Source organism: Colobus angolensis, unplaced genomic scaffold (genome assembly GCF_000951035.1).
Source record: "Colobus angolensis palliatus isolate OR3802 unplaced genomic scaffold, Cang.pa_1.0 Scaffold275, whole genome shotgun sequence".
Classification (NCBI taxonomy): Eukaryota; Metazoa; Chordata; class Mammalia; order Primates; family Cercopithecidae; genus Colobus; species Colobus angolensis.
Window position 1 is genome coordinate 3,792,917 of NW_012115988.1, and position 23,720 is coordinate 3,816,636.

General features: G+C 41.0%; 1 protein-coding gene and 1 long non-coding RNA gene across 3 annotated transcripts in view; one reads left to right on the forward strand and one right to left on the reverse strand.

The window, feature by feature from the left end:
• The window catches only part of SLC26A4 (solute carrier family 26 (anion exchanger), member 4), a 53,845-nt gene extending 50,459 nt beyond the window's left edge, over positions 1–3,386 (reverse strand). Inside the window, exons 1-3 of one of the 2 annotated variants that reach the window (XM_011948201.1) lie at positions 3,164–3,386; positions 2,201–2,367; positions 581–720 (exon numbers count right to left, since the gene is read on the reverse strand). In XM_011948201.1, the coding sequence (XP_011803591.1) occupies positions 581–720; positions 2,201–2,364 (304 nt within the window). In that variant the 5' untranslated portion in view covers positions 2,365–2,367; positions 3,164–3,386. Of the gene's footprint in view, positions 1–580; positions 721–2,200; positions 2,368–2,811; positions 3,010–3,163 lie in introns of those variants that run through there. The other variant, XM_011948202.1, reaches the window with a different exon arrangement.
• Positions 2,125–7,551, forward strand: LOC105516120. The gene is made up of 2 exons (XR_001002437.1): positions 2,125–2,405; positions 3,858–7,551. It is a non-coding gene; the product is annotated as an uncharacterized LOC105516120 (long non-coding RNA).
• The last annotated feature ends 16,169 nt before the right edge of the window (positions 7,552–23,720 follow it).

Genomic DNA, 23,720 nt, shown 5'->3' on the forward strand with positions numbered 1-23,720 from the left:
GAGAGGCCAAGGTTGCAAATGAGCCAAGACTGCACCATTGCACACCAGCCTGGGTGACAGAGCAAGACTCTGTCTCTAAAAAGCAAAACAAAACAAAACAAACAAATGAAAAAGATCCATGTGTGAATATAAAATAATTTAATGTGCTGCAATCATCATTTTAAAAACCTAAGCATAATAGAACAAAGTGAAAAATTAGCATATTGTAATAAGTATTTTACAGGAACTTTAGATATACATGTACATATCATGATGTAACACATATTTCTTTTTTTTTTTTTAACCTTGACTTGAAACTCTTTACACATTTCTTACTGTGAATTGTGGTCAATAAAAATTGAGAAGCCACTGTCTAGTATATGCCTCTAAATTGGAGCTCTGTACGTAGTGTGGCTGCAGTTTCCCAGGAAGAGAACTCTAAGGAAGAGGAGAAAAGAGGTGACTCTCTCCACTAAGGGGCTCTACAGGAAAGATAAAGGCCTTGAAGGGTAAGCAAACATCTGTCACAGACCTGTGGTAGCTGGGGAGAAGTGTTAAACTCCTTCTGGAGACCAGAACTGTCAGTCCACCAACATCTTACCTTGCAGCGTGGCCACTAGCCCAGTACTAACTCCCGAAATGATGTCACTAAGCAGCCATTCCTTGACTCGGTATTTGGGCAGCCACTCCAAGATGGGCAGGAGAGTCTTTAGCACACCAAAGGCTCTCTTTCTTGAACAACTATCAAAAAGCAAGAAAACTGGGTTTTCAATCCAATCTCAGTCACAATCAATTTGCAAATCACAAAGCTGTGAGCTGAATTCTGCTGATGTTTGTAGCTATTTAGAAAAAGAACAAGAATTTCATGGAAAATAATAACCCTGAAGTGCTTACCATGCTTTTGCCAAGAACTGTATCTATCCTTTTAAATGCATTCTTCTAGAAAACACAGGATTAAGTGTCCCACCCCTTGCTCACCTTTTTAATCCTCTGAGAAAATATTCCTACACAAAAACCTATTTTCTGGTCCAGCTCGAGACTGATGGATGTGGAGTCTCTAAATGGAGATTAATTTTCAGACTCCTAATCCAGGCGCCTTATTATTATTATTATTTTCTTTAAAGAAAATAAACACACTGAGTGTATTTTGGCAATACAAGCCTGGAGCTAGTTTTTACAAAAATCTTAGCATGAGGAATGTATAACTTATACCTTGCTACTTAGTAGTTTTTAAATTCAATGATAAAAGAAAAATATCAAAAGTATGTGGTATAACTCCTGATTTGAATAAATTGTTTTTTAAAATTATGGTATTTATGGGACTATTGGACATTTTAACAATGACTCATTCTTTGATATTAAGGAGTTATTTTTAGATATTAAGGTGTGATCATGAAATGTGGTTATATTTTTTAAGAGTCTTTAAAGATACGCAGTAAAATACATAAAGACAGTATGCTATATGGGATTTGCTTAAAAATAATAGTAGAGGGAGCAAGTAGGTGTCGATATAACAAACAAGATTAACTTGGAGTTGATCACTGTTGAGGCTGAGTGATGGGTAGAAACAGTGGGGGTGGGGAGTTCATTATACTATTACGTCTACTTATGCATATATTTGAAATGTTCTATAATGAAAGGTTTTAGAAACTCTAATTTCTTGATGTTCGTGACATTTAGTTACAGCACGTTTGGGTTTAGAGACTGAGGGTGGCTCTCCGTAGGGGTCCCACTGCCTGCTGGTGAAGTATTTGGCACACCCCGCGCTCGCCTAGGTTCTAGCTTGCATTCTGGTCTCTAACTGAATAGTAGCTCGCCTACTTAGCTTGAGGGTTTCAAGGACTCCTCTTGGTCAAGAGCTGGGTTTCCCTATTCATTTCATTTAAACGAGCTCCCATGAAGGCAACAGGGATCCACTGTACCCCAAGGGGCACTCTAAGTTTCCTTCAGAGAGAAAAAAGAGAGATGGGGCTCCCAGTACCCACTCTCCCCAAAGGCGAGTTTCCCAGATAAGTTCAATTCGGGCCCGAGACTGATGGAGTCATCCTCCGACCAGAAGGGTTGCGTGGAGGACCGGAGTCCCAAAGTTGGGCCTGTGGGAGAAGCAGCTGGCGCTCCGCCGCCCGCACCCCACGCTCGCCCGCAGGGGACGCCCTCCCCCCACGCCAAATCGTGGACGCTCGGCTCCGCTTCTCCCCAAGCGGGCCCGCGCGGCCGCTACCTGCAGCACTTGGTCAGGCTCTCCCGCAGCGTCTTGCGCTCCTGCAGGCGCCGCTCGTGCTGTTGCTGGAAAGCGAGCTCGCTGTAGACCGGCCGCGATACCACATAACTGCAACTGTATTCGGGGAGCTGCGGCGGCTCCGACCTGCCACCCGGCGCTGCCATGACCTGCTAGCCAGAGGACAGCGAGGAGGAAGGAGATAACGGTGCGGGAGGACGATCTGAGGTGAAGAGCGAGGAACAGAAAGAAAGGGATCACCTGTTAGCTGTCGCCCGGCCCCCCGCCAGCTTCAGTCGAACACAGAGAGTCTGGTCCGCGTCCTGCAGCCCTCGGCGCTCGCGACAAGCGCCCCACGGCGTGCACGACCAGCCTGCAAGTGGGCACCTGAGAACCTTTGGATCCCGTAGCCTGCACCCGCTGAGCGGGGTTCCCCAAACTTGAAGAGAGTGAGCTCTGCTTTGGGGGCTTCCCAAGCTCCATCCAGTCCCCTCCGGCCGGCAGCTAGGGCGCTGTCCGCGTCCTGAAATCTCCCTTAAACCAAGGGGCTGGGGCAGGGACCAAGGGAGCGTGCAAGGCTGGAAGGAACCCTGAAAGTTCCTCCCTCCCCGCACCTGACCCCGGACGCAGCTCCAGGCGCGCACTAGAGGACAGGTGCAGGCCCCCGGGCCAGGCGTGGAACCCTCAGGGCGCGCTCCGCGAGTCCCCAGGAGGCGGGCGCTGCAGGCACATTCCAGCAGCTGTCGCAGCCCTCCCGGCGGCAGAACTTTCAGTTTATTGAGCAACTCTCTTCCCCCGTCCTGTTTTCCGAGCCGTCTGTTCGCTCTCGGAGTCTCAGAAAGAAGGCTGTACTGCCCCCTGTCCGCCTGCTCGGTGCCCCCTCACGAGTCCCATCCGCAACCCTCGAGGCCTCCCGGGGAGGGGAGCCCGGGCCGGGCGGTGTGGGCATCTTCAGGGAGAACTCACCTGTCTCTGCTCGCGCCCCGCCCGGAATGCCCCGGGGACGCCCCTTTCGCTGCCTTTATAGCTCTCTCAGAAGGCAGTGGGACGTTTTATTTACGGAGCAACAGAGACACCTTGGTCGAAGGGAAAGACACACACAGGCTGCGGTCTTTCCCAACCGATCCCATCAGGAAAGAAATCCTACCCCTTCCGCATTGTTTCCCTTTCCCGAACCGGGAAGGTTGAGACTCTTACTGGCTGCCACGCAGGGGCCACCCGGATCCTCACTCTTCCCCATTTACTAATCTTGCGGGTTGCGAGGTCAGGGGCGGGCCAGGCCTTGCGGGACTCCTTACAGGAGAGCAGAGCCCGCCTAGAGGAAGAGGTCCTCGATTTCTGGGAGTGCTGACCTTGACTCCTAGGTTGTGTTATTCAGCGAACTCCACAGCCTGCCACAGGTGCTCTCTTACCACATGGGGAAGAGGAGCAGTGGCCAGGTTTCTATATTTATAAGCCCTTGGATTTCTAGAAAGTCTTTTAGGAGTATTCAGTGGGTGGAGGATATAGAGAGTTCACGATCTACTCAGATTTTAGCTACCTATTCTACGCGTGCATGTGTGTGTGTTTTATTTCACAATCCAAATCAAGCGTCCAGGTGGACCTTTCTTACCCGCTAGACTCTGTTATTTTCTTTTTTCTCATTCTGCTAGACAATCAGGGAAAGAATAAACTGGACTACATGGAAATCAAGACTAGAAGAGAGGGGGGAAGAGCCGGAGCTATCCTACCTCACCAGTGTTTTGTCTTCTGTTGGGATAAACTTTGTTAAAACTAATGCATGGTTAAGATGAAGGGCAGAAGGAAGGGTTCGATAAACCAGAACATTCTCGCCTGATTATCAGTGTTCTGAAGTAAATGCAGAAGAGGCTTCGAAATACAGACCTCTGTACATCAACCTTCGGTTACCCACCTACCTTGAATGTACAGACCATGACAATTCTACCAGCTCCTGGAAACAGAACTCAGAACTCACCTCCAGAAAACCCTGATGCAAATTCTCTGAAATGGTAGTCAGCATGTGTGTTTTCCTGAGAAGTGAATGAGTCAACAGCTTTCAACAGATCTTCAAAGGGTTACTTGACCCAATGAAGTTAAGAACCACTGAAGAAGAAACCTAAAAAGAAAATCCAGGTCATGAACTTTGCAATTTTTATTCACATACAGAGAAGAGGGGAGGAATCTCTTGTGTATGTTTCACTTATGTATACCAGTGGTTCTTAATAAAGGGCTTTTTTGTCCCCAGAGGTCAATGCCTGGAGACATTTTTTGGTTGTCACACCTAGGGGGATCCTACTGGGATTTAGTGAGTAGAGGCCAGGGATGCTGCTAAACATCTTAAAATGAAGTTTGCTATCACTCTAAGGTTTTGCATGCGACTTAAACTGTACATTTATTAATAAATTGCTACATGTGCTAAAATATGTATCTATCACCATATATGTATATATGTGTGTATTTTTTCATTATTGTTGGATGTATAGCTCAACTCCACTAAAACAGAGGAAAGTATTTGTTTTAAAGTAGATTCTGAATGTACTCACTCTGTATACCCTCACCCATACCTTCAAGATCTGGTGAAAACACTGTCTCTTGCATGAACATTCTTCGATGCTGTAGTTCAGAATTAATCCAGTCCCTTTTCTGGATTCTCTTCATGACTTATCTGATCCTCTCTTAAGTTACCTTTCACTATCTACCTTAGTAACACAATTTTATTTACATACAAGTCCTATCTCCCTCACTAGACAAAAACTACTTGAGGGCAAGCACTGTGTCTCCTTTCGACCATTATTATCTTCTCTCATGTTTTTTGAAGAGATTTATCTACAGCCCAAACATACCTTTGTAAAAAACTAAAAATCACTTTACATATTTGATCTATGGCTTTATTTTTCTCAATTAAGAGCATGCTATGGATTATCTTTTCAACTGAGCACATAAGGATTTTTCTTAACCTTGGAGATGGCTAAGTAGGATTTCAGAATATCAACTCATATTTGTAGCTCCATGGCAACTCACCTACACAACTCACAACTCTTTACTGAATTAATTAGAAGGCATTCTGTACAAATATAAATATAGTCCATATCCCATTCTAATATGGATTTCTGCTCCTTGTTGCTTGCTATTTTGAACACTTTTAGTCTGGTCCAGTCAGGCCTGTAAGCCACTTTGCACCAGAACTTGGCAATGGTTTATTGGTTCAGGGGATTAAGGAGTGGGGTAAGGCTGGCAGAAGGACAGAGGAGAAAAGACTTGAATAACAACAGGAGGCAAAAGAGTAACTTCCCTTGGCTAATAGAATTCTTATTTGAAATGCATCTCTCTGTATAAGAGTTTGGTTCAATAATCACACTGTAATAAGTCCTGCATGTGTCTGGATGAAGATAATTGCTTCTTTCTGTTAAATGCTTTTCTATAGCAGAAATACCTGGGGTAGAACAGAATGGTATCTGTGTTACAGGATTCTATAAGGGTATAGAACTGCTTTTGTCATAGGTAAAAGGCAGACCATTTGAATTTGGCTGTTTTGAAAACAGAAGAGTAAGAGGAAATAACAGCTTGCTCTCCCCACCCTATTTAACTGTGATATTAAACACCTTAGATTACTCACTTGGGCTTTACAAGGCAACCTTCACCTGTTTCACACAGGGGTGGGTGGTTCGTATTTATTAGATTGTAATCACATTCAGGACTTGTTTCCAAAGAAATAGATGCATCACTTAAAAATAAATGTCAGACAATATTATTGTTACTTTACAGTATTTATTTAGCAGCAAATACTTTTTTAAAAGGCATTTTCTTATTTATCATTTAGGCATTTGCAGTGTAAGACAAACTCCCTTGTTTGATTATGCATTCACCTGTTCATTCATTCATTGGATTATGCATTCACCTGTTCATTCATTCATTGGATTTATTAGGAAATTATTTGTGCTGGCTGTGGGTACAATGATGAACAAAAGCTTGTACCATGGCCTCATATTTAGGGGTGCAGTAGACATTCACCAAACAGTCACAAAAAGTGTATCTTATTTCACTGATTATAAAATACAGATTTTTCACATTTTATCAGGGTTCATGTTATAATTAATGAGCTGCTATTTATTATAGTTTAATAGTATATTTTGTGATTCATAAAATATGAGTTTTATAATAGCATTCTATAATTAATAAAATAAAGATATTTACATAAATGTATAGTATATCTATGCCTTTTTTTTCTTTTTTAGAGATGAGCTCTTGCTATTTTGTCCAGGCTGGACTTGAACTCCCAACCTCCAGAACAGCTGGTACTACAGGCGCACAGCACCACACCTGGCAGAGTCTCTATGCTTTTGAGTGACTACGTGTGCTACAAGAATGATTTAATTGAGTCCTTCGTTTATTTAACTTAAGAGCAGTCAATCTTGCTGCATTACTTTTGTCTGAGAGCAAATATTGTGGTATAAATTTTTTCTTTCTTTCTTTTTTAACAATTTAAAATGTTCTCTATACAGAAGAATTGCAAAAGAATGCAAACATGTTGGCTGGGCGCTGTGGCTCACAGGGTAATACCAACACTTTGGGAAGCTGAGATGGGAGGATCACTTGAGCCAGGCCTAATCCTGAACTTTTATTTCATTATGCATGTTAATTTTCTCAAGATAGCAGATGCTAAATTTCTGCCATACTTATACGAAAAGAGAACTGAACTGAACTTTCATTCAAGATTTCTGATCTTTTCTTCTCTGAACAACTTATTGGGCTTATTCTCAGTAATCATACAGTTCTGCACTCAATTGTTTTCTTGTTTTTTTGTTATTTTTATTTTGCACTCAATTGTTTTCTATTTGTTTACTGTATGCTACTTTATTCTCTTCTCCAGTTATAAGATATGCTCCCTAAGGATATAAATAATATATATCTTTTATGGTATTACAAAAATAAGATGTGCCTATAGTAAATAATTTGGAAACTACATTAATGTATAAAATAGAATCACGTTTTATCTCATTATCCAGATAATCATTAAGTGTTTTGTTTATTTATTTTTTATTTATTCTTTCTATGCAGACATAGGTATACATTTTTATTAAGTAAGATTACAATGCTAGTCTCTTTATTTCCCTACACAATACCTTGACAAATTATGACAATATAATAGGTACCAGACTTGTTAAATTATGGATCAATTGATTGTTTAACAATGGAATTTTGAGAAATCATTGGGTAGAAATAAAACTAGTTTTAAAAGAAGAGAATCCAACCCTTAAAACATCAAAAAATGAATTATTTATTCATTGCCAATTATTATGTGGCAATCCATTCAATTTTAAACAACTTACAGTGTCAATAAAACTATAACTCAATAAATTTATCAGGCAGTAGAGTCCATCTGCCTCTTCTTTAATATGAATGCAAACTTTATATGTGGTTTAGTAAATTGCTAGAATGAAATAATGGCATAGTTACGGGTTTTGAGGGATTTTCTGTGTTTGTCTGTTTTAAACAGGGTCTGGCTCTGTCACCCAGGCTGAAGTGCAGAGACACTATCTCAGCTCACTACAACCTTCACCTCCAAAGCTCAAGCCATTCTCCACCTCAGCCTCCCAAGTAGTTGAGACTACAGGCATGTGCAACCACACCCAGCTAATGTTCGTATTTTTTGTAGAGACAGGATTTTGCCATCTTGCTCAGGCTGGTCTTGAACTCCTGTGCTCAAGCAATCCGCCTACTTCGTCCTCCCAGGGTGCTGGGATTACATGTGTGAGCCACTACACTCAGCCGGGTTTCTTTTAATGTTTGTTGTAATGATGAATTTTTTTTTTCAAGAGATTGGGTCTCGGTTTGTTACCCAGGTTGGTCTCAAACTCCTGGGCTCAAATAATCCTACCACCTCAGCCTTCCAAAATGCTGATTACAAAATGAGATTGCAGGTATGAGCCAACCACGCTTAGCCTGGATGTTTTCTCAACAAAATTTCTTTGGTACCTATATCTTTTAATGACACGTGTAAAGGGAAAAAAAAAATCTGAACATTTGAAACTTGTCCCTCCTTTTTTTTTTTTCTGAAACAAAGTTGTGCAGGCTGGAGTACAGTGGTGCAATCTCGGCTCACTGCAATGTCTACCTGCTGGGTTCAAGTGATTCTCCTGCCTCAGTGGTACAATCTTGGCTCACTGCAATGTCCGCCTCTGGGTTCAGGTGATTCTCCTGCCTCAACCTCCCCAGTAGCTGGGATTACAGTCATGAGCCACCACACCTGGCTAATTTTTGTATTTTTAGAAGAGATGGGGTTTCTCCATGTTGGTCAGGCTGGTCTTGAACCTGACCATGGTTGGTCAGGCCTAGCCTCCAGTGATCCACCTGCCTTGGCTTCCAAAAGTGCTGGGATTAGAGGAATGAGCCACCACCATGCCTGGCTGTGTCCTGCATTATTGCATGTGTAATTAATCACTTTACCTTTTTGGTAATGGTGGAACCTTATACTAAGTCCTCCTCAGTAGTGAAGGACCCCTTGACTACTGGAGCAGAAGCTAATCTAAGCAATCATACTAACAACTTTTGGTAGAAAACAACAGCGTATCATCCAAGGCAGTTCATCCTTCCTTTTTAAGGGGGATTGGGGGGTGGCTGACAGCTATTTTGCTTTATAAAGAATGCTTTTAAAATGTATTCATATCCCTTGTATTGAACTATACATTAGTAACAACACAATCCTAGAATTTACTGTCTTGGTTTTTTTGTTTGTTGAGACAGGGTATCCCTTCGTCACTCAAGATGGTATGCGGTGGTGTGATCATAGCTCACTGCAGCCTCAGTCTCCCAGGTTCAAGTGATCCTCCCGTTTCAGCCTCCTAAGTAGCTGAGACTTCAAGCTTGTATCACCATGTCTGGCTATTTTCTTAGAAAAACATTTTGTAGAGACAAGGTCCCACTGTGTTACCCAGGCTGATCTCAAACCCTGGAGCTCAAGCGATCCTTCTGCCCTGGCTTTCCAAGGTACTGCGATTACAGGCGTGAGCCACCGCACCCAACCAGAATCTACTGTCTAATTCTTCATTTAAAATGAGTCTTAAATATCAACAGGGAGAAATCCTGTAAAGGGACATATAAAGGGACAGAGAGGTGCAATGAGCAGCAGAAGAATGAAACAAGGATGAAGCTGCAGAAGGCTGAAGAGAAAGAACCAGAGACCAGGAGGGAGGCTCATGGCGGTATTCGTGCCATGTGGCCTGGTACAGTCTAACTTGAAAGTTGACTTGAAAACTAAACTGCTTTTGAGCATAAGTATTACTTTGAGGTGGGTAATGTTATCCCCATTTTTACAGATGAGGAATTATACACAGAAAAGCTAAATTATTTGCCTAAGGTCATACAGCATGGCTAAGCCGAAATATGAACCCAAGCAGTTTGAGGCCAAAGCTCACTCTCTTAACTACTGCAAAACTACACAGGGTTCCATTATATCATAGATCTTTCAGCCCTCTTGTATTATCCCATCCCGGTCTCCAAGGTCCCTTGGCTAAATTTCAGCTTTTAATTCTCATCTTTAGATATAATATTTAAAAGTATGGTATACACAGACAATGGGATATTATGGGATACTATGGGATGTTAATAAAGTAGGTCTATATATATATATATGGACCTGGAAAGAAACCCAACTGTGTTGAGATGAGAAAAGGGCAAGGTACAAAAAGTGTGTATAGTATGTTTATTTTTCAGTAAATGAAAGGAATATATATTTTGGCTGGATGCAGTGGCTGACATCCATAACCCCAGCACTTTGGAAGCCAAAGTGGGTGGACCCCTTGAGCTCAGAAGTTCAGGACCAGCCTGGGCAACATGGTGAAATCCCATCTCCACAAAATATCAAAAATTAGCCAGGTGTGGTGGCTCACCCCTGTAGCCCCAGCTACTTGGGAGGCTGAGATGGGAGGATCGCTTGAGCCTAGAAGGCTGAGGCTGCAGTGAGCCATGATCACGCCACTGTGCTCCAGCCTGGGTGACAGAGTGAGACTCTGTCTCAAACAAACAAGCATTATATATGTTGGCTTAGACCCCGACTAATCTAATATACAAATATATCTATCTATATATTTATTTGTATATTAGATGAGTCAGAGTCTGAGCAAGAAAGAGATGGCACACTCAGACGCTGTTAATAAGGCAACTGCCTACAAATGTGTGGGCAGGGTCAAGGAAAACCAAAAAGGCATGTTGGAGAGCTTCAGGGCTAGCTGAAGGGAGCTGTCATCTGTTGCATCACAGAAAGGAGTTGTCAGGAATTCTAGCCAGAGGGGACAGGAGGAAGGAACTGTTACCAGAAAATATGGTGTTGTTGAAGAGGGCTGCCCAACAGGAGCTGTAGCCTTCAATGGAGGAAAAGAACCATTGCGAATTCCACACTCAACGAGGAAGAAGCTGGAGAAACAAATCCCCCAACTTCTTCCCTCTGTACTGCTGATTTCAGGCTGGTGCTTCCCCATCCCTCCATTTCTCTGTTGCCCAAATCCTACTGGAAGAAGTGAGAGAGCTAAGGAGGCTGTTGACATTGACCATAAGGCAGCCTCCTGGGCACAGAGCAGAGAAAGGTGGAGAGAGGATAGGGAGAGGTGAACAGAGAATACCCCTATATTAGCATAAGGTAGTTCTGGGAATAGTCACAAGAAACTAGTTTCTGATGGAAATCAGACTTTTAAATGTATATTCTTTATTTTTTGGAACAGTTTTAGATTTATGTAGAGAGCTATCATACACTCCATACATAGTTTATCCTACTATTAACATATTTTTTTGTTTTCGTTATTTAGTTTTGAGACAGACTCTTGCTCTGTCACACAGGCTAGAGTGCACTGGCGCAGTCTCTGCTCATTACAACCTCTGCCTCCCAGGTTCAAGCGATTCTTGTGCCTCAGCCTCCCAAGTGACTGGGGTTATAGACATGGGCCACTACACCCGGCTAATTTTTGTATTTTTAGTAGAAACAGGGTTTCACCATGTTGGCCAGGCTGGTCTCGAACTCCTGGCCTCAAGCGATCCACCCGTCTTAGCCTCCCGAAGTGCTGAGACTACAAGCATGAGCCACCACACCCAGCCACCCCTACTATTAACAGTTTAAATGTGTATGGTACGTTTGTCACAATTAAAAAAACAACATTACTACATTATTATTAAAGTCCATTGTTCAGATTCCCGAAGATTTTACCTAATGTCATATTTTTGTTCCAAGATCTCATCCAAGTTGCCACATTACATTGGGTTGTTCTGTTTCCTTTGACTCCACTTGGCTGTGATAGTTTCTCAGGCTTCCCTTGCTTTTCATAAACTTGACAGTTTGAGAAGTACTGGCCAAGTATTTTATAGGATGGTCCTCTTTTGGAATTTGCCTGGTCTTTCTCATATTAGACTAGTGTTTTACAAGAGAAAACCCATACAAATTGCCATTTTCATCATATATTATCAAGGGTACATAGTCAACATGACTTATTGTTGATATTAACCTTGACCACCTGAGAGGTAGTGTTTATTAGGTCTCTCCACAATAAAGCAACTCCCCTTACCTCTCCCCTTTTCCATTCTTCCATAATCTCTCTAACTTCTTTTTTTTTTTTTTGACACGATCTCATTCTGTTGCCCAGGGTGAGTACAGTGGCACCTTCACGGCTCATTGCAGTCTCGATCTCCCAGGCTCAAGCGATCTTCCCACCTCAGCCTCCCAAAGTGCTGGGATTACAGGCGTGAGCCACCTTGTGCAGCCCATTCTGCAATCTTCAGAAGGAAGTCACTATATGCAGCCTACGCTTGAGGAGTGGGGAGTGGAATTGCACATCCTTGAGGGCGGAATACCTAAATAAATTATTTGGAATTCTTCTGCAAGAGAGATTTGTCTCTTTTCCTCCATTTATTCATTTATTCAATCATTTCTTGATGTCATAAAATCATGAATATTTATTTTATATGTTGCATTATAAACCAATAGTACTGTTTAAGAAATCAAATTGTTCCAGGCTTGGCCATTAGGAGCTCTTTCAGTTGGCTTCTGTGCCCTTTGGTATAGCCCCACCAATGTAGGGTGGTTTTGTCTTTTGGTTTTGGAGCGCTTTAGTACTTTTTGGCACTGTAAGATGCTCCAGGCTGATCTTGTGTATTTCCTGTCATAAAAACAGCCATTTCTCAAAGGAACACTGGTTCCTTTTATCAGTGAATGGTATCAGCAACCAAGATCTGGGTGATAGAGTGTTTCTTGCTGCAGGGGAATTGTTGCTCTAGGCCCTTTCAGCTCACAGAGCCAAGAAATATGTGTGTATATTAACCAAGGCATATACACACATCAATAATAGTTCTATACTAATCATCTGTATCTCTATTAAATTAAACATAGGTTCATACGAATTAAGAGATATTTTTATTTTATAGTATTTTGTACTATTTGAGGTGATTTTTAAATAGGTCAATTTGTTAGTTTCTCACTCATTTTAAAAGAAATTATATTATGTTTGAAATGCCCTGGTGATAAGATAAATTATATATATGTATGTCTTGATAGTTGTGGATTACTAGACGCCAAAAAAAAAAAAAATGGTCTATTAGTGTTGTTTGTTTGTTTGTTTTAGAGACAGGGTCACACTCTGTTACTCAGGCAGGAGTGCAGTGGTGTGATGATAGCTCACTGCAGACTCGATCTCCTGGGCTCAAGTGATCCTTCCACCTCAGCCTTCCAAATAGCTGGGATTACAGTCATGTACCACCATACCTGGCTAGTTTTTAATTTTTTGTAGAGATGGGGTCTCACTATGTTGCCTAGGCTGGTCTTGAATTCCTGGTCTCAAGTGACCCTTCCACTTTGGCCTCCCAAAGTTCTGAGGTTTACAGGCATGAGCTATTGCGCTTGGCCCCTGTATAAAAATTTTGTGAATCAAACTTCTTTAAGTATGTTAGGAGAATTGGATGATTAAGATAACTCACATGAGTTACTCTTTTATTAAATAAAGAATGAGGCCAGGCCCAGTGACCCATGCCTATAATCCTAGCATTTTGGGAGGCTCAGAAGGAAGATTACTTGAGACCAGGAGTTCGAGACCAGCCTAGGCAACATAGTGAGACCTCATCCCTAAATGAAAAAATAAACAAATAAGCCAGACATGGTGGGGTACATCTGTAGTCCCTGCTACTTGAGAGGCTAAGGTGGGAGGCTCACTTGAGCCTGGGAGTTCGAGGCTGTGGTGAGCTGTGATTGCACCACTGTACTCCAGCCTGGGTGACAGAGCGAGACCCTGTCTCAAACAAAAAAAGGACGAAAAAGAATGATCATGATCACCACATGCTTTCGTATGTTGCATGACACCTCAACATGGTAAAAAATGAATTAATTACCTTCTTCCAACCCCATTTTTTAACCTACTCCTCTTCTTGGCTTTCCCATCTTGGTGAATGGCATCCTATCCATCCCATTGCCCAAGCCAGAAATGTAGCAGCCACTTCAATTCCTTCTTCTCTGTTATCTTTCATGTCATCTATGGTCAAGTCCACATTTTGAATAGCTCTGAAGTTCTGTCTGCTTCTGTCCCTTTCCACCGCTACTGCCTGGGGTCAGCTTAGCATTACCCCAAAGCAATAGCCTCCTAATAGGTCTCTTTGCCTCTCCTCTTGTTCTACTCACAAATTATTCTCCAAAGCAGCCTCCAAAAGTCTAAGAAATGCAAATCAGGTCAGGTTCCTCCTTAGTTTAAAATCTTTCAAAGGCTCTCCATTGCTATTAGCCCTGTCTTTCTATGCACCCATGGTGCTGAGCTATCTTTTATCTCTGGACCTGGTGACTTGCTTATTCCTCTGCCTCGAACTCTTTCCCCCTTTCTCCATCCATAACTTCTTAGTTTAGCTGTCCCTTTCAAAGTTACTTCCCTAATAACCAAAGGCAAGGTTAGATTACCTTCCTACATATATCCTCAGCACTCTTAACTATGTGTGTACTTACCACACTGAAGGGTACTTGTCTGAATCCAGTATTACACTATAAACTTCCTGAAGGTAAGGAGTTTGTTTTTTACAGAGACAGGGTCTTGCTCTGTTGCCCAGGCTAGAGTGCAGTGGTGTGATCCTAGCTCACTGGAGCCTCGCCCTCCTATGCTCAAGCCATCCTCCTGCCTTGGCCTCCTGAGTAGCTGAGATTACAGGCATATGCCACTGTGCCCAGCTAATTTTTATGTTTTTGTTAGAGATGAGGTCTTGCTATGTTGCCCAAGCTGGTCTTGAACTCTTGGAATCAAGCAATCTTCCCACCTCAGCCTCCCAAAGTGCTGGCATTACAGGCACAAGCCACCACCCTCAGCTGGTAAGGACTTTTTAAAGAATATAGTGGAGAAACGTTTTCTCAGTTTCAGTCCTAGCTCTACCATTTTCTACCTGAGTGACCTTGAGCAAGTTATTTAGCTTCCCTTGACTCAATTTTATCATCTTTAAAATAAGATTATGTGAGAATAGTACCTATCTCATAATGTTGGTGTAAAAAATAGTTGCAATGCCTGGCACATAGTAAGTACTTGATAAATGTTAACTATTATAATTGAGGTCTGGAGCCCTGGGAGCAGTTTAAGTTAGATCTTGATGTATTTTGAGCTTCGCTCCCAAAAAAAAGGTACATGAGTATATGTATATGCTATTTGATGTTGCCAGGAATAGCTAATTTTATCTGTTAAAAATTTCTTCCTAGCACACTCTTTTGAGTCATGGATTTTGGCTTTTAAGTAAGCTAAAGGTTGTTAATTGGGAGAACGGCCAGAAAAACTTATCCACAGCTTTCGAATCACATGTTGAACAAATCTGGCATCACAAGCGTCAAGCTGCCTTCTGTTTCTAATCATTTTTCTTTCTAATTTAGTTTCTCCCACCCAAAGAAATTATAATTTATTTTCATTGCAGAGTCCATGAAAGATGTCACAAGATGTAAAAGCAATTATTTTCAAAAGGATGAAACTCATATTTGCTGAATATCGCAGTTGGCTTCACCCCAAATGCTAAGCAGTAGCAATACTTCCCCGGATTGAGACAACGTGTTACTGATCTGAGAAGGCTGGCAAAAGTCTTGGCTGAGAAAACCTTTCTTCTCTTCTGTATCTCTAAAATTCTTTAAAAATGAATGTGCATGCATGCACACACACACACACACACACACACACAATGCAGCATCTTAATTACGAAAGGTTCTCTAAGACCATACAGGTCAGTGGCTTGGGCCATGAAAGTTTTGAACCCAAGCCATGTTTCAAAATAGACTTCCTTATGGGAGTTTCACTTTTCTTCCTTACGTTTCACTTTTCTTTTCTAAACTTTTCTTTCTTTTCATTCCCAACATCTACTTGTTGCCCCCTTACTCTAACCTTAAGAGAATAACCTCTTTGCTCTTGATTTCCCCTTACATATCCTATGGTTTTCTAAGTTTAGGCATCTGTCCCTGCTTAGAAGTTCCTATAAAATGGTGTAAATCAGGAAATGACCTTTTGTTAACCCTAAAGCCCATATCTTGTAAAACAATAAAATGTTTAAAAAAATTACAAGTCTAGAAAAGAACAAAAGTCAGGAACAGTGCTGTTTATTCCTTCTTTCTGTTTATCCAAATCTGTTCATCAAGCCTTAGATCACAACCTCCTTTTTCTCTAGGATGTATCACCAGCATCTCCCTTGGACTCTTTCCTCAGAGATTTTACTATGTTTTTATTTCTACTACAGATTTGACATTATCTTATAGTTATGCCAGTTCCTTCTGGGTTTATGTTAATTCCCAGCAGAAATAAGTTTCTTGAGGGCTAATCCTTATCTGTGACCTTGGGCAAGTTTTCTAACCTTTCTTACAAATATTAGTAAGTAATAGTCATTCATTACATTGTCATAATAATGAAATACAATGATAGAACTTTCCAGGCCATAGTAATGTGCTCAATAAAGTTAAATCCTTTCCCTATTTTCCATTGTTTTGTGATTTTCTCCGTGGTACCCATTGACATCCAGTGAGAGGTGATATAGAGCACTGATTCAGAATATGGGCTGGAGTTTGAGTCTCAGCTTAGCCACTCCCTAAAGAATTTAGGAAGCATACTCAATCTCTTGTCAACATCGAATAATCAAAAGGGTTAGAATCCAGTTTAAAGAGAGTTTATTTAAGCACAAGTTTGAGGATGGCCACTTGGGAAGCACAGATTCCAAAAAATGAAAGTCAGTGTTCCAAAGTGTAGAAGTTTGGGCTCATTTACATAGATAAGTTTGGGGAGCTTCACAGAATTTTAACCGTTTCTATATAAGGCTTTATGTATAGGTACAATAATCTTATTAGTTATGGCAGTATTTTTCTTTTCAGGAAAGGTAATTTTACATTCTACACTGAAGATGTAACAGTCATGGTATCTTTTGTACCATCTGGCCTGAATTAGGTATAGGACAATAAAAGAGGATGATAATCTGTAACAAAGATTAGTGATTGCAAGGAGAGAGGGTCTGGTCTCTGGTCTCTCCTAGTCATTTACAGAACACAAACAACGAGGAACAAAGTTAATCCATAGTGTAAAAAGCAGATTGGCAGGAGAGGCCTGGTGTAGAAGGTACCTTTATGGGAACTGGAACTGCTGATTAAGCTTGATTAAGATGACAACCTCCCGAAAGCACTGAGGCTTCACGGCAGAGTCTATGGGGGAAAACCAGTAGGGAGCCTGACCAGTATTGGTGAAGTGCTGGGGAAGAAGCTGGAGGAAAGGAGCTTTGACAAGGCCTGTGTTGTCCTTGGTCGGTTTCTGGTGCTAAAGAAAGAGGAAGACTTTGCCCAGGTATGGCTGAAGGACACAGGTAGCACCAAAGCCAAGCAGCCCCAGGACTGCTTTGGATACCTTCAAGAGTGGTGTGATACCTTCCTGTGATGCTTTCTGGGGAGCCCTCAATGCCCAGCCCCCGCATTGCATCTCCAGAGTTTGCAGCCGAGTAGGGGACTCCTCCTCTGTCCTCTACAAAGGAAATGATTGCTGTTGTTGTGCTTGCATCCAATGGACTCCAGGGGTGTTTCCGGAGTTTTCTCCCCCAACCATTTCAACTTTTTTGCAATTCTAACTGTTGCATGCACCTCCCTTCCTTTTCCTCTGCCAGTTCCCTGGTGACACCAACTTTCTTGATGGATTTCTGGCCCCGTCCCTCACCCTTACCTTCACTTCTAGTGTTTCATGCCATTTGGTTCCTTTTCTTCACAGAACAGTCATTGTCCTTGTGAAGATTTTTAGATCAATAAAGTCAGTGGCTACCAAAAAAAAAAAAAAAAACCAGAAGTTACAATCACAAGCTACATGACTCAGACCACAGTCACATTTCTGCCTTTTCATCAAGATCTTTCAAAGAAAGCACTGCAGATGATCTCAATAGTTTTGACTTCTTTTATGTTCAGGAGTTTCATGCTCCGTCACTAGGAGGACTCATTACTAGGATGTTACGTTCCATACTAAGGTGGGATTGGATTTCTTAAGGAAGTCAATATCTGGGAGATCTCAGATATCACAAATATATGTGAAAAGTAACTTGAGCTCTCAGTGTATCCCTGAGGCATGACTGTCCATTGTACTGTCTATTCTCCCAAGTGAAGGCAAAGAGAAATTGACTGTCTTTATCCACAGGAATACTAAAACATGCACTGCATAAATCTATCACAGTAAAAAACTCACCTTCAGCAGGGATGGTAGTCAACAACATATGGCAGTTTGACACTAGCAGATGGCAAGGAATAACTATGTTGTTAATTGCTCTCAGATCCTTTACAAACCTCCATCCCCTGTCATTTGGTTTTTTTTACAGGAAGGATTGGAGTGTTACATAGGCTTCTACAGGGAATAATCAGACCTCTTTTTATATAGTCTAGAACTATAGGTTGTATTCCTTCTAAAGCCTTTGGCTTTAAAGAGTACTGTTTAAGGAAGGGGAACATCACACACTGGGGCCTGTCATGGGGTGGGGAGAGTGGGGAGGGAGCATTAGGAGATATACCTAATATAAATGACGAGTTGATGGGTGCCGCACACCAACATGGCACATGTATACCTATGTAACAAACCTGCAGGTTGTGCACATGTACCCTAGAACTTAAAGTATAATTGAAAAAATATATTTACTTAAAAAAAAAAAAAGTACTGGCCGGGCGCGGTGGCTCAAGCCTGTAATCCCAGCACTTTGGGAGGCCGAGACGGGTGGATCACGAGGTCAGGAGATCGAGACCATCCTGAGCTACACGGTGAAACCCCGTCTCTACTAAAAAAATACAAAAAACTAGCCGGGCGAGATGGCGGGCGCCTGTAGTCCCAGCTACTCGGGAGGCTGAGGCAGGAGAATGGCGTAAACCCGGGAGGCGGAGCTTGCAGTGAGCCGAGATCGCGCCACTGCACTCCAGCATGGGCGACAGAGCTAGACTCCGTCTCCAAAAAAAAAAAAAAAAAAAAGTACTGTTTAAGGTTTGGAAGAGGTTTTAATGGGTTTATTTAAATTTTGATTGGGGAAGTCAAGATAATTTTTCCAGTATCAATGAAAGACTTTGACCACTACGAATCAGGTATCGCCTTTAACACTTTTTGTAATTGTTTACTGGTCAATAATTCGGCGTCTTCTATGGCAATATAAATTATAGCTTGTTAATTTAAAAGGATCAGATTCTGAAAAATTCGTGGTGTCTACTAATTCAACTTTGTCTTCTAATTCTAAACACACTTTACCCTTTTGGGAAAAAGAAATACGGGTATTATATAGTTCTAAGAAATTTCTTCCTATCAAATGGATAGTGGCTTAGAGAATGAAGAGAAAAATACAAGTCTCTTGTAAAGGACCTACTTGAAAAGCTATAGGGTAAGATTTATGTGTCAATACAGGAATATTAGTGACACCCAGCATTTAAACAGTTTACTTTAAGGAATGGGACCTTGTAATAAGGTGAGATACACTACAGATAATGCAGCTCAGTGTCAATAAGAGTTTATGTTTGTTCTCAGTTTCAGATACTTTCTATTTCTCCCAGAATATTAATAAGGAGAAAAGACAAGGTCTCTTTAAGTTCCTTGGAGCACCCCCTTTTCTTTTCTTCCTTTGCCTGTTGTTGTTGCCTCTATTTTAGTTTTCAGCAATCTTTCTTAAGGTGACCAGGGTGTTTTTGCAATAATGACAAAACAGAGGGTTAAATTCATTCTGAGGTTTTTGGGGTATGTTTTGGAGGTTCGGACTGGGTAGATAATTGTTTTAGTTATAAATTCATAATCTTATTAGCCTCATTCTTTTGTTTGGCTTCTTTTTCTCTTCTTTAGTTAAGGCATGAGATAATTGATCAGCAAAATTACCCAAATCATGAATGTGAGCAATTGTCCAACTACGGTGTTGTCCTTCTACTGTTAGTCCTAATTCTTCATCTAAGTAACCCATTTATGAAATCGAAATTGAGGAGAGTATCATTTTGATGATTAGCCTAATTCTTTTCAGATAATCCTGAATATGGTTTAAATATTTTTTCAAATCTCTCAAAATATGTCATTTCTGACTCATCTGAATTTTGTTGACAATGTTGTATTTTATTCCAGTACACCATTCTTTGAAAGGTCAACTGAAGGGATGGCTTGAGCAAAGCCTTCGAAACCTCATGGTCACATTTGTGGTCTTCTGAAAATGTATGAAAGTCCTCCAAGCGGTTCCTCCAATTTGCCTTAGCTCTTCTAATCTTTAGCTTAACTTTCTGATAGTAACATGTGAAATTCTTAATACAAATTGGAAAAATCAGGGTTGTAAACTTGAATATTTAGTTCAAATTTCCTGACAAAACCAATAGGGTCCTGGTGGGGATGAGGAAACTCCTTAATTATGCCTTTAACGTCTACCTTTGATCATGGTTGATAAGTTAAGGCAGGTTCTCCTCTATCAGATACCAGTCATTCACAAAATGGAGCTAAAACAACAGGAGTGGGAAGAAGGGGAAAGGGAAGAAAAGAAGGAAAGGCTGGACAGTGTAGTTCAGGTGAGGAAGAGATGGGTAATAAAGAGATGGGGAAGCAGAAGGAGGAGTAAAATAAGATTTGGCAGTTTTGTTGTTGTGTTGTTTTTAACTTATAAATGGTTTTAGAGGGCTTTATGTTTTCTTCCTGTAGAGAAAGAACTTTGTGAGAGCGCTGTTCAGATGCTTCTAAGTACCATTAGAAGTAACTCCCTCAATTATTTTGTTTAATTTTAGAAATAGCTTTTTCTAATTGTGCACATAAATAAGCTAATTTAGGTATTTCAAAGATAACCCATTTTGATCATTATTGTTTGGGGGTCTTCATGGGTTAAGAAAGACAATTTTTCTAGATATTGACGGGAGGTTGCACCACAAGTATTATACAGAAACCCAGATGGAATTTCTAAAGGTGGATCTCTCCTTAAAAAGGAAGACTCAGTTTTAGATGGATGATTGCCCATAATTTGGATTCTCTTTTTAAGTCATCAAAGATGAAATGGGAAAGATGTTTTTGATCTGGTATGTTGCTTAATGGGGATTATTCCTTGAGGTGACACCGGGGAATCACTTCTCTCTTCTTACCTGTCTTAGTGAAAGCCAGGAATCCTGGGCACTTAAGGCACTAGAATATCAGCTCTTCATATGTGCCCACCAGGTTAAGCAAGATTTCCTGTATGTTCTTCTCTGAGAATTCTCTACAGGACCATTGCATGTTATGAGTGATGAGTGCAGACACTCCCACAAGACCTTATTAGCCTAAGATACCTTTTGGCCAGGAGAAACAGTGTCCCTTGTCTTTGATACTTATCTTCATCCTCATAGAAAGCTTTTCTTCCTTCCTTCCTTCCTTTCTTCCTTCCTTCCTCCCTCCCTCCCTTTGTTTCTCTTTCTTTCTTTCTTTTTTTCTTTCCTTCCTTCCTTCCTTCCTTCCTTTCCTCTTTCTTTCTTTCTTTCTTTCTTTCTTTCTTTCTTTCTTTCTTTCTTTCTTTCTTTCTCTCTCTTTCCTTCCTTCTTTCTTTCTTTCTTTTTTTTTTTTTGGCAGAGTCTCACTCTGTTTCCCAGGCTGTCTCCCAGAGTACAATGGTGTGATCTCAGCTCACTGCAACCTCCGTTTCCCAAGTTCAAGTGATTCTCCTGCCTCGGCCTCTTGATTAGCTGGGATTACAGGCATGTGTTACCACACCCGGCTAATATTTTGTATTTTTTGATAAAGATAGAGTTTCATCATGTTGACCAGGCTAGTTTTGAACGCCTGACCTTAAGTGATCTGCCTGTCTTGGCCTCCCAAAGAGCTGGGTTTACAAGCCTGAGCCACTGCATCTGGCAATCCTTATAGAAAGCTTTTCTTTTTGGTCACTCAAAAACAAACAAAACAACTTCAGATATGTCAAATGAACCAAGCTTCAGAGTTTAGCCAGGTTTTATTTTTAATGCAAATTTTGCTTAAGCCACATTCACTTCCTCTTTTCAGAGAGAGAAGCTTTCTTTCCCTGACCAAAATTCAAATGAGAGAAAAAGCTGTACAAACATTAATGAGCAGTTACAAATAACATTTAACCTTAGAGAAAAGTGAAAACCACAAATTTGTGAACAGAAGAATATCTAGAGAACAAACAAAAACTCTTACCTTAAAGCAGAGCTTCAATTCCAGCTCCGTCAAGTGTGGAATTGGGTCACTTGAGTAAAGTCTGATTTTCAGTCCAAATCAAGGAGATTCAAAACCTGAGAGGGTCCTCACTGGAGACCCTCTGCTGGCTCCAGTGAAGTCAGGTGAATGAAAACTGTTCATGCTGGTACCAAAATCCTAACTGTGGGCAACGCAGTGGGGAATCAATAGAGGCTTCCTTTAGGTCCTTCCATAGTTGCCAAAATGTCAACTTGAAATAAGCGTCAGAATCTACTTTGATTTGAAGACAGTTTATTTTGGATTTTGAAGAGAGTTTATTCAAGTACAAAGTTTGAAGATGGCCTCCTGGGAGACACATATTCCAAAGAATGGAAGTCAGCATTTTGAAGTGTAGAAGTTTGAGGTCACTTACATAGATAAGGTTTAGAAAGCTTAACAGAATTTCAATATTTTTCTGTATTTGGCTGAATGTATAGTTATAGTAATCCAATTAGACAAGGTAATCTTTTTCTTTTCAGGAAAGGTCCATTTAACATTCCGCACGGAAGATATAAAATTCAGGAGGTAATTAGTGTTACCTTAACTGAGTTAGGTACTGATAGGGTTTGGTTCTGTGTCCTCACCCAAATCTCATAGTGAATTATAATCCCCATAATCCCCACATATCAAGGGAGGGACCTAGTGGGAAGTGATTGGATCATGGGGGCAGTTTCCCCCATGATGTTCTTGTGATAGTGAGTGAGTTCTCATGAGATCTGATGGTTTTATAAGAGGCTCTTTCCCTTTCACACACACACTCTTTCTTCCTTGCCTGCCACCATGTAAGACGTGCCTGCTTCTCTTCTACCATGATTGTAAGTTTCCTGAGGCCTCCCCAGCCATGTGGAATTGTGAGTCAATTAAACCTGTTTTTATAAATTACCCAGTCTCAGGCAGTTTATAATGGGGGAAAACAGATTAATACAGGTACAAAGAATGAGGCAGTTAATCTATCACAAAGATCAGTGATTAGAAGGAGGTCTGGTCTCTTGTCTCTCCTCATCATTTACAGAAGAACACTGAAGAAGAGAGTTAATCTATAATCTAAGCAGTGGAAGTTACAACTCCATGCTCCATGGCTGAGATCACAGTCACGCCTCTCAAGACTTAATGTGTTTTCTGGGGTTCCCAGAGCTTTTAAATTTTATTTATTTTCATATTCTCTATGCCTCATTTTTCTTATCTGAAAAGAAAAGCAAGTAATACTACTACTTGCTTCATGGGCTTGCTGCAATATTTAAATGACAAAGAGGAGATAAAGCAATTAGACCCTAGCACATGGTGAGTGCTCAAGGAACATTGGCTGCTCTTATCACAAGGATCAGTGTATAGTAGGCATCTAAAAATACATAAAATAAATTTGAAAAAAGTTTATGGCATAGAAGTAGATAAAGTAATCAGAACCCAGCACATGGTGAGTGCTTATTTAAAAGTACAAGTCCTTTTATTTATTTTTACGTATTCATATTTTTGAGATGGGGTCTTGCTATGTTGCCCAGGCTAATCTCCTGGATTCAAGTGATCCTTCTGCCTCAGCTTCTTGTGTAGCTTTGATTACAGGCATATGCAACCATGCCCGGTAGTATGAGTTCTTTTAATAAACAGGTTGAGGTAAACTTGGTCACTATTCGCTACCCAATGACTGTCTTCTTTTCTATTTATTTTGCCAATCTATCTTACACCTGGATTGTAAATGATCTGCTGCACCAGTTCAAATTGTGTTTAAGTCATAAAAAGGAAAAGTTTGGAAAACTAAAATCAGAAATAATTAGCAAGTGAAATTATAAACACACAGGAAAGGTGTTTAACAAGGGTGAATGAGAGATTCCCAGTGGCATACATCTTATTTAAAATGTTAATTAGAGTTCTGGAAA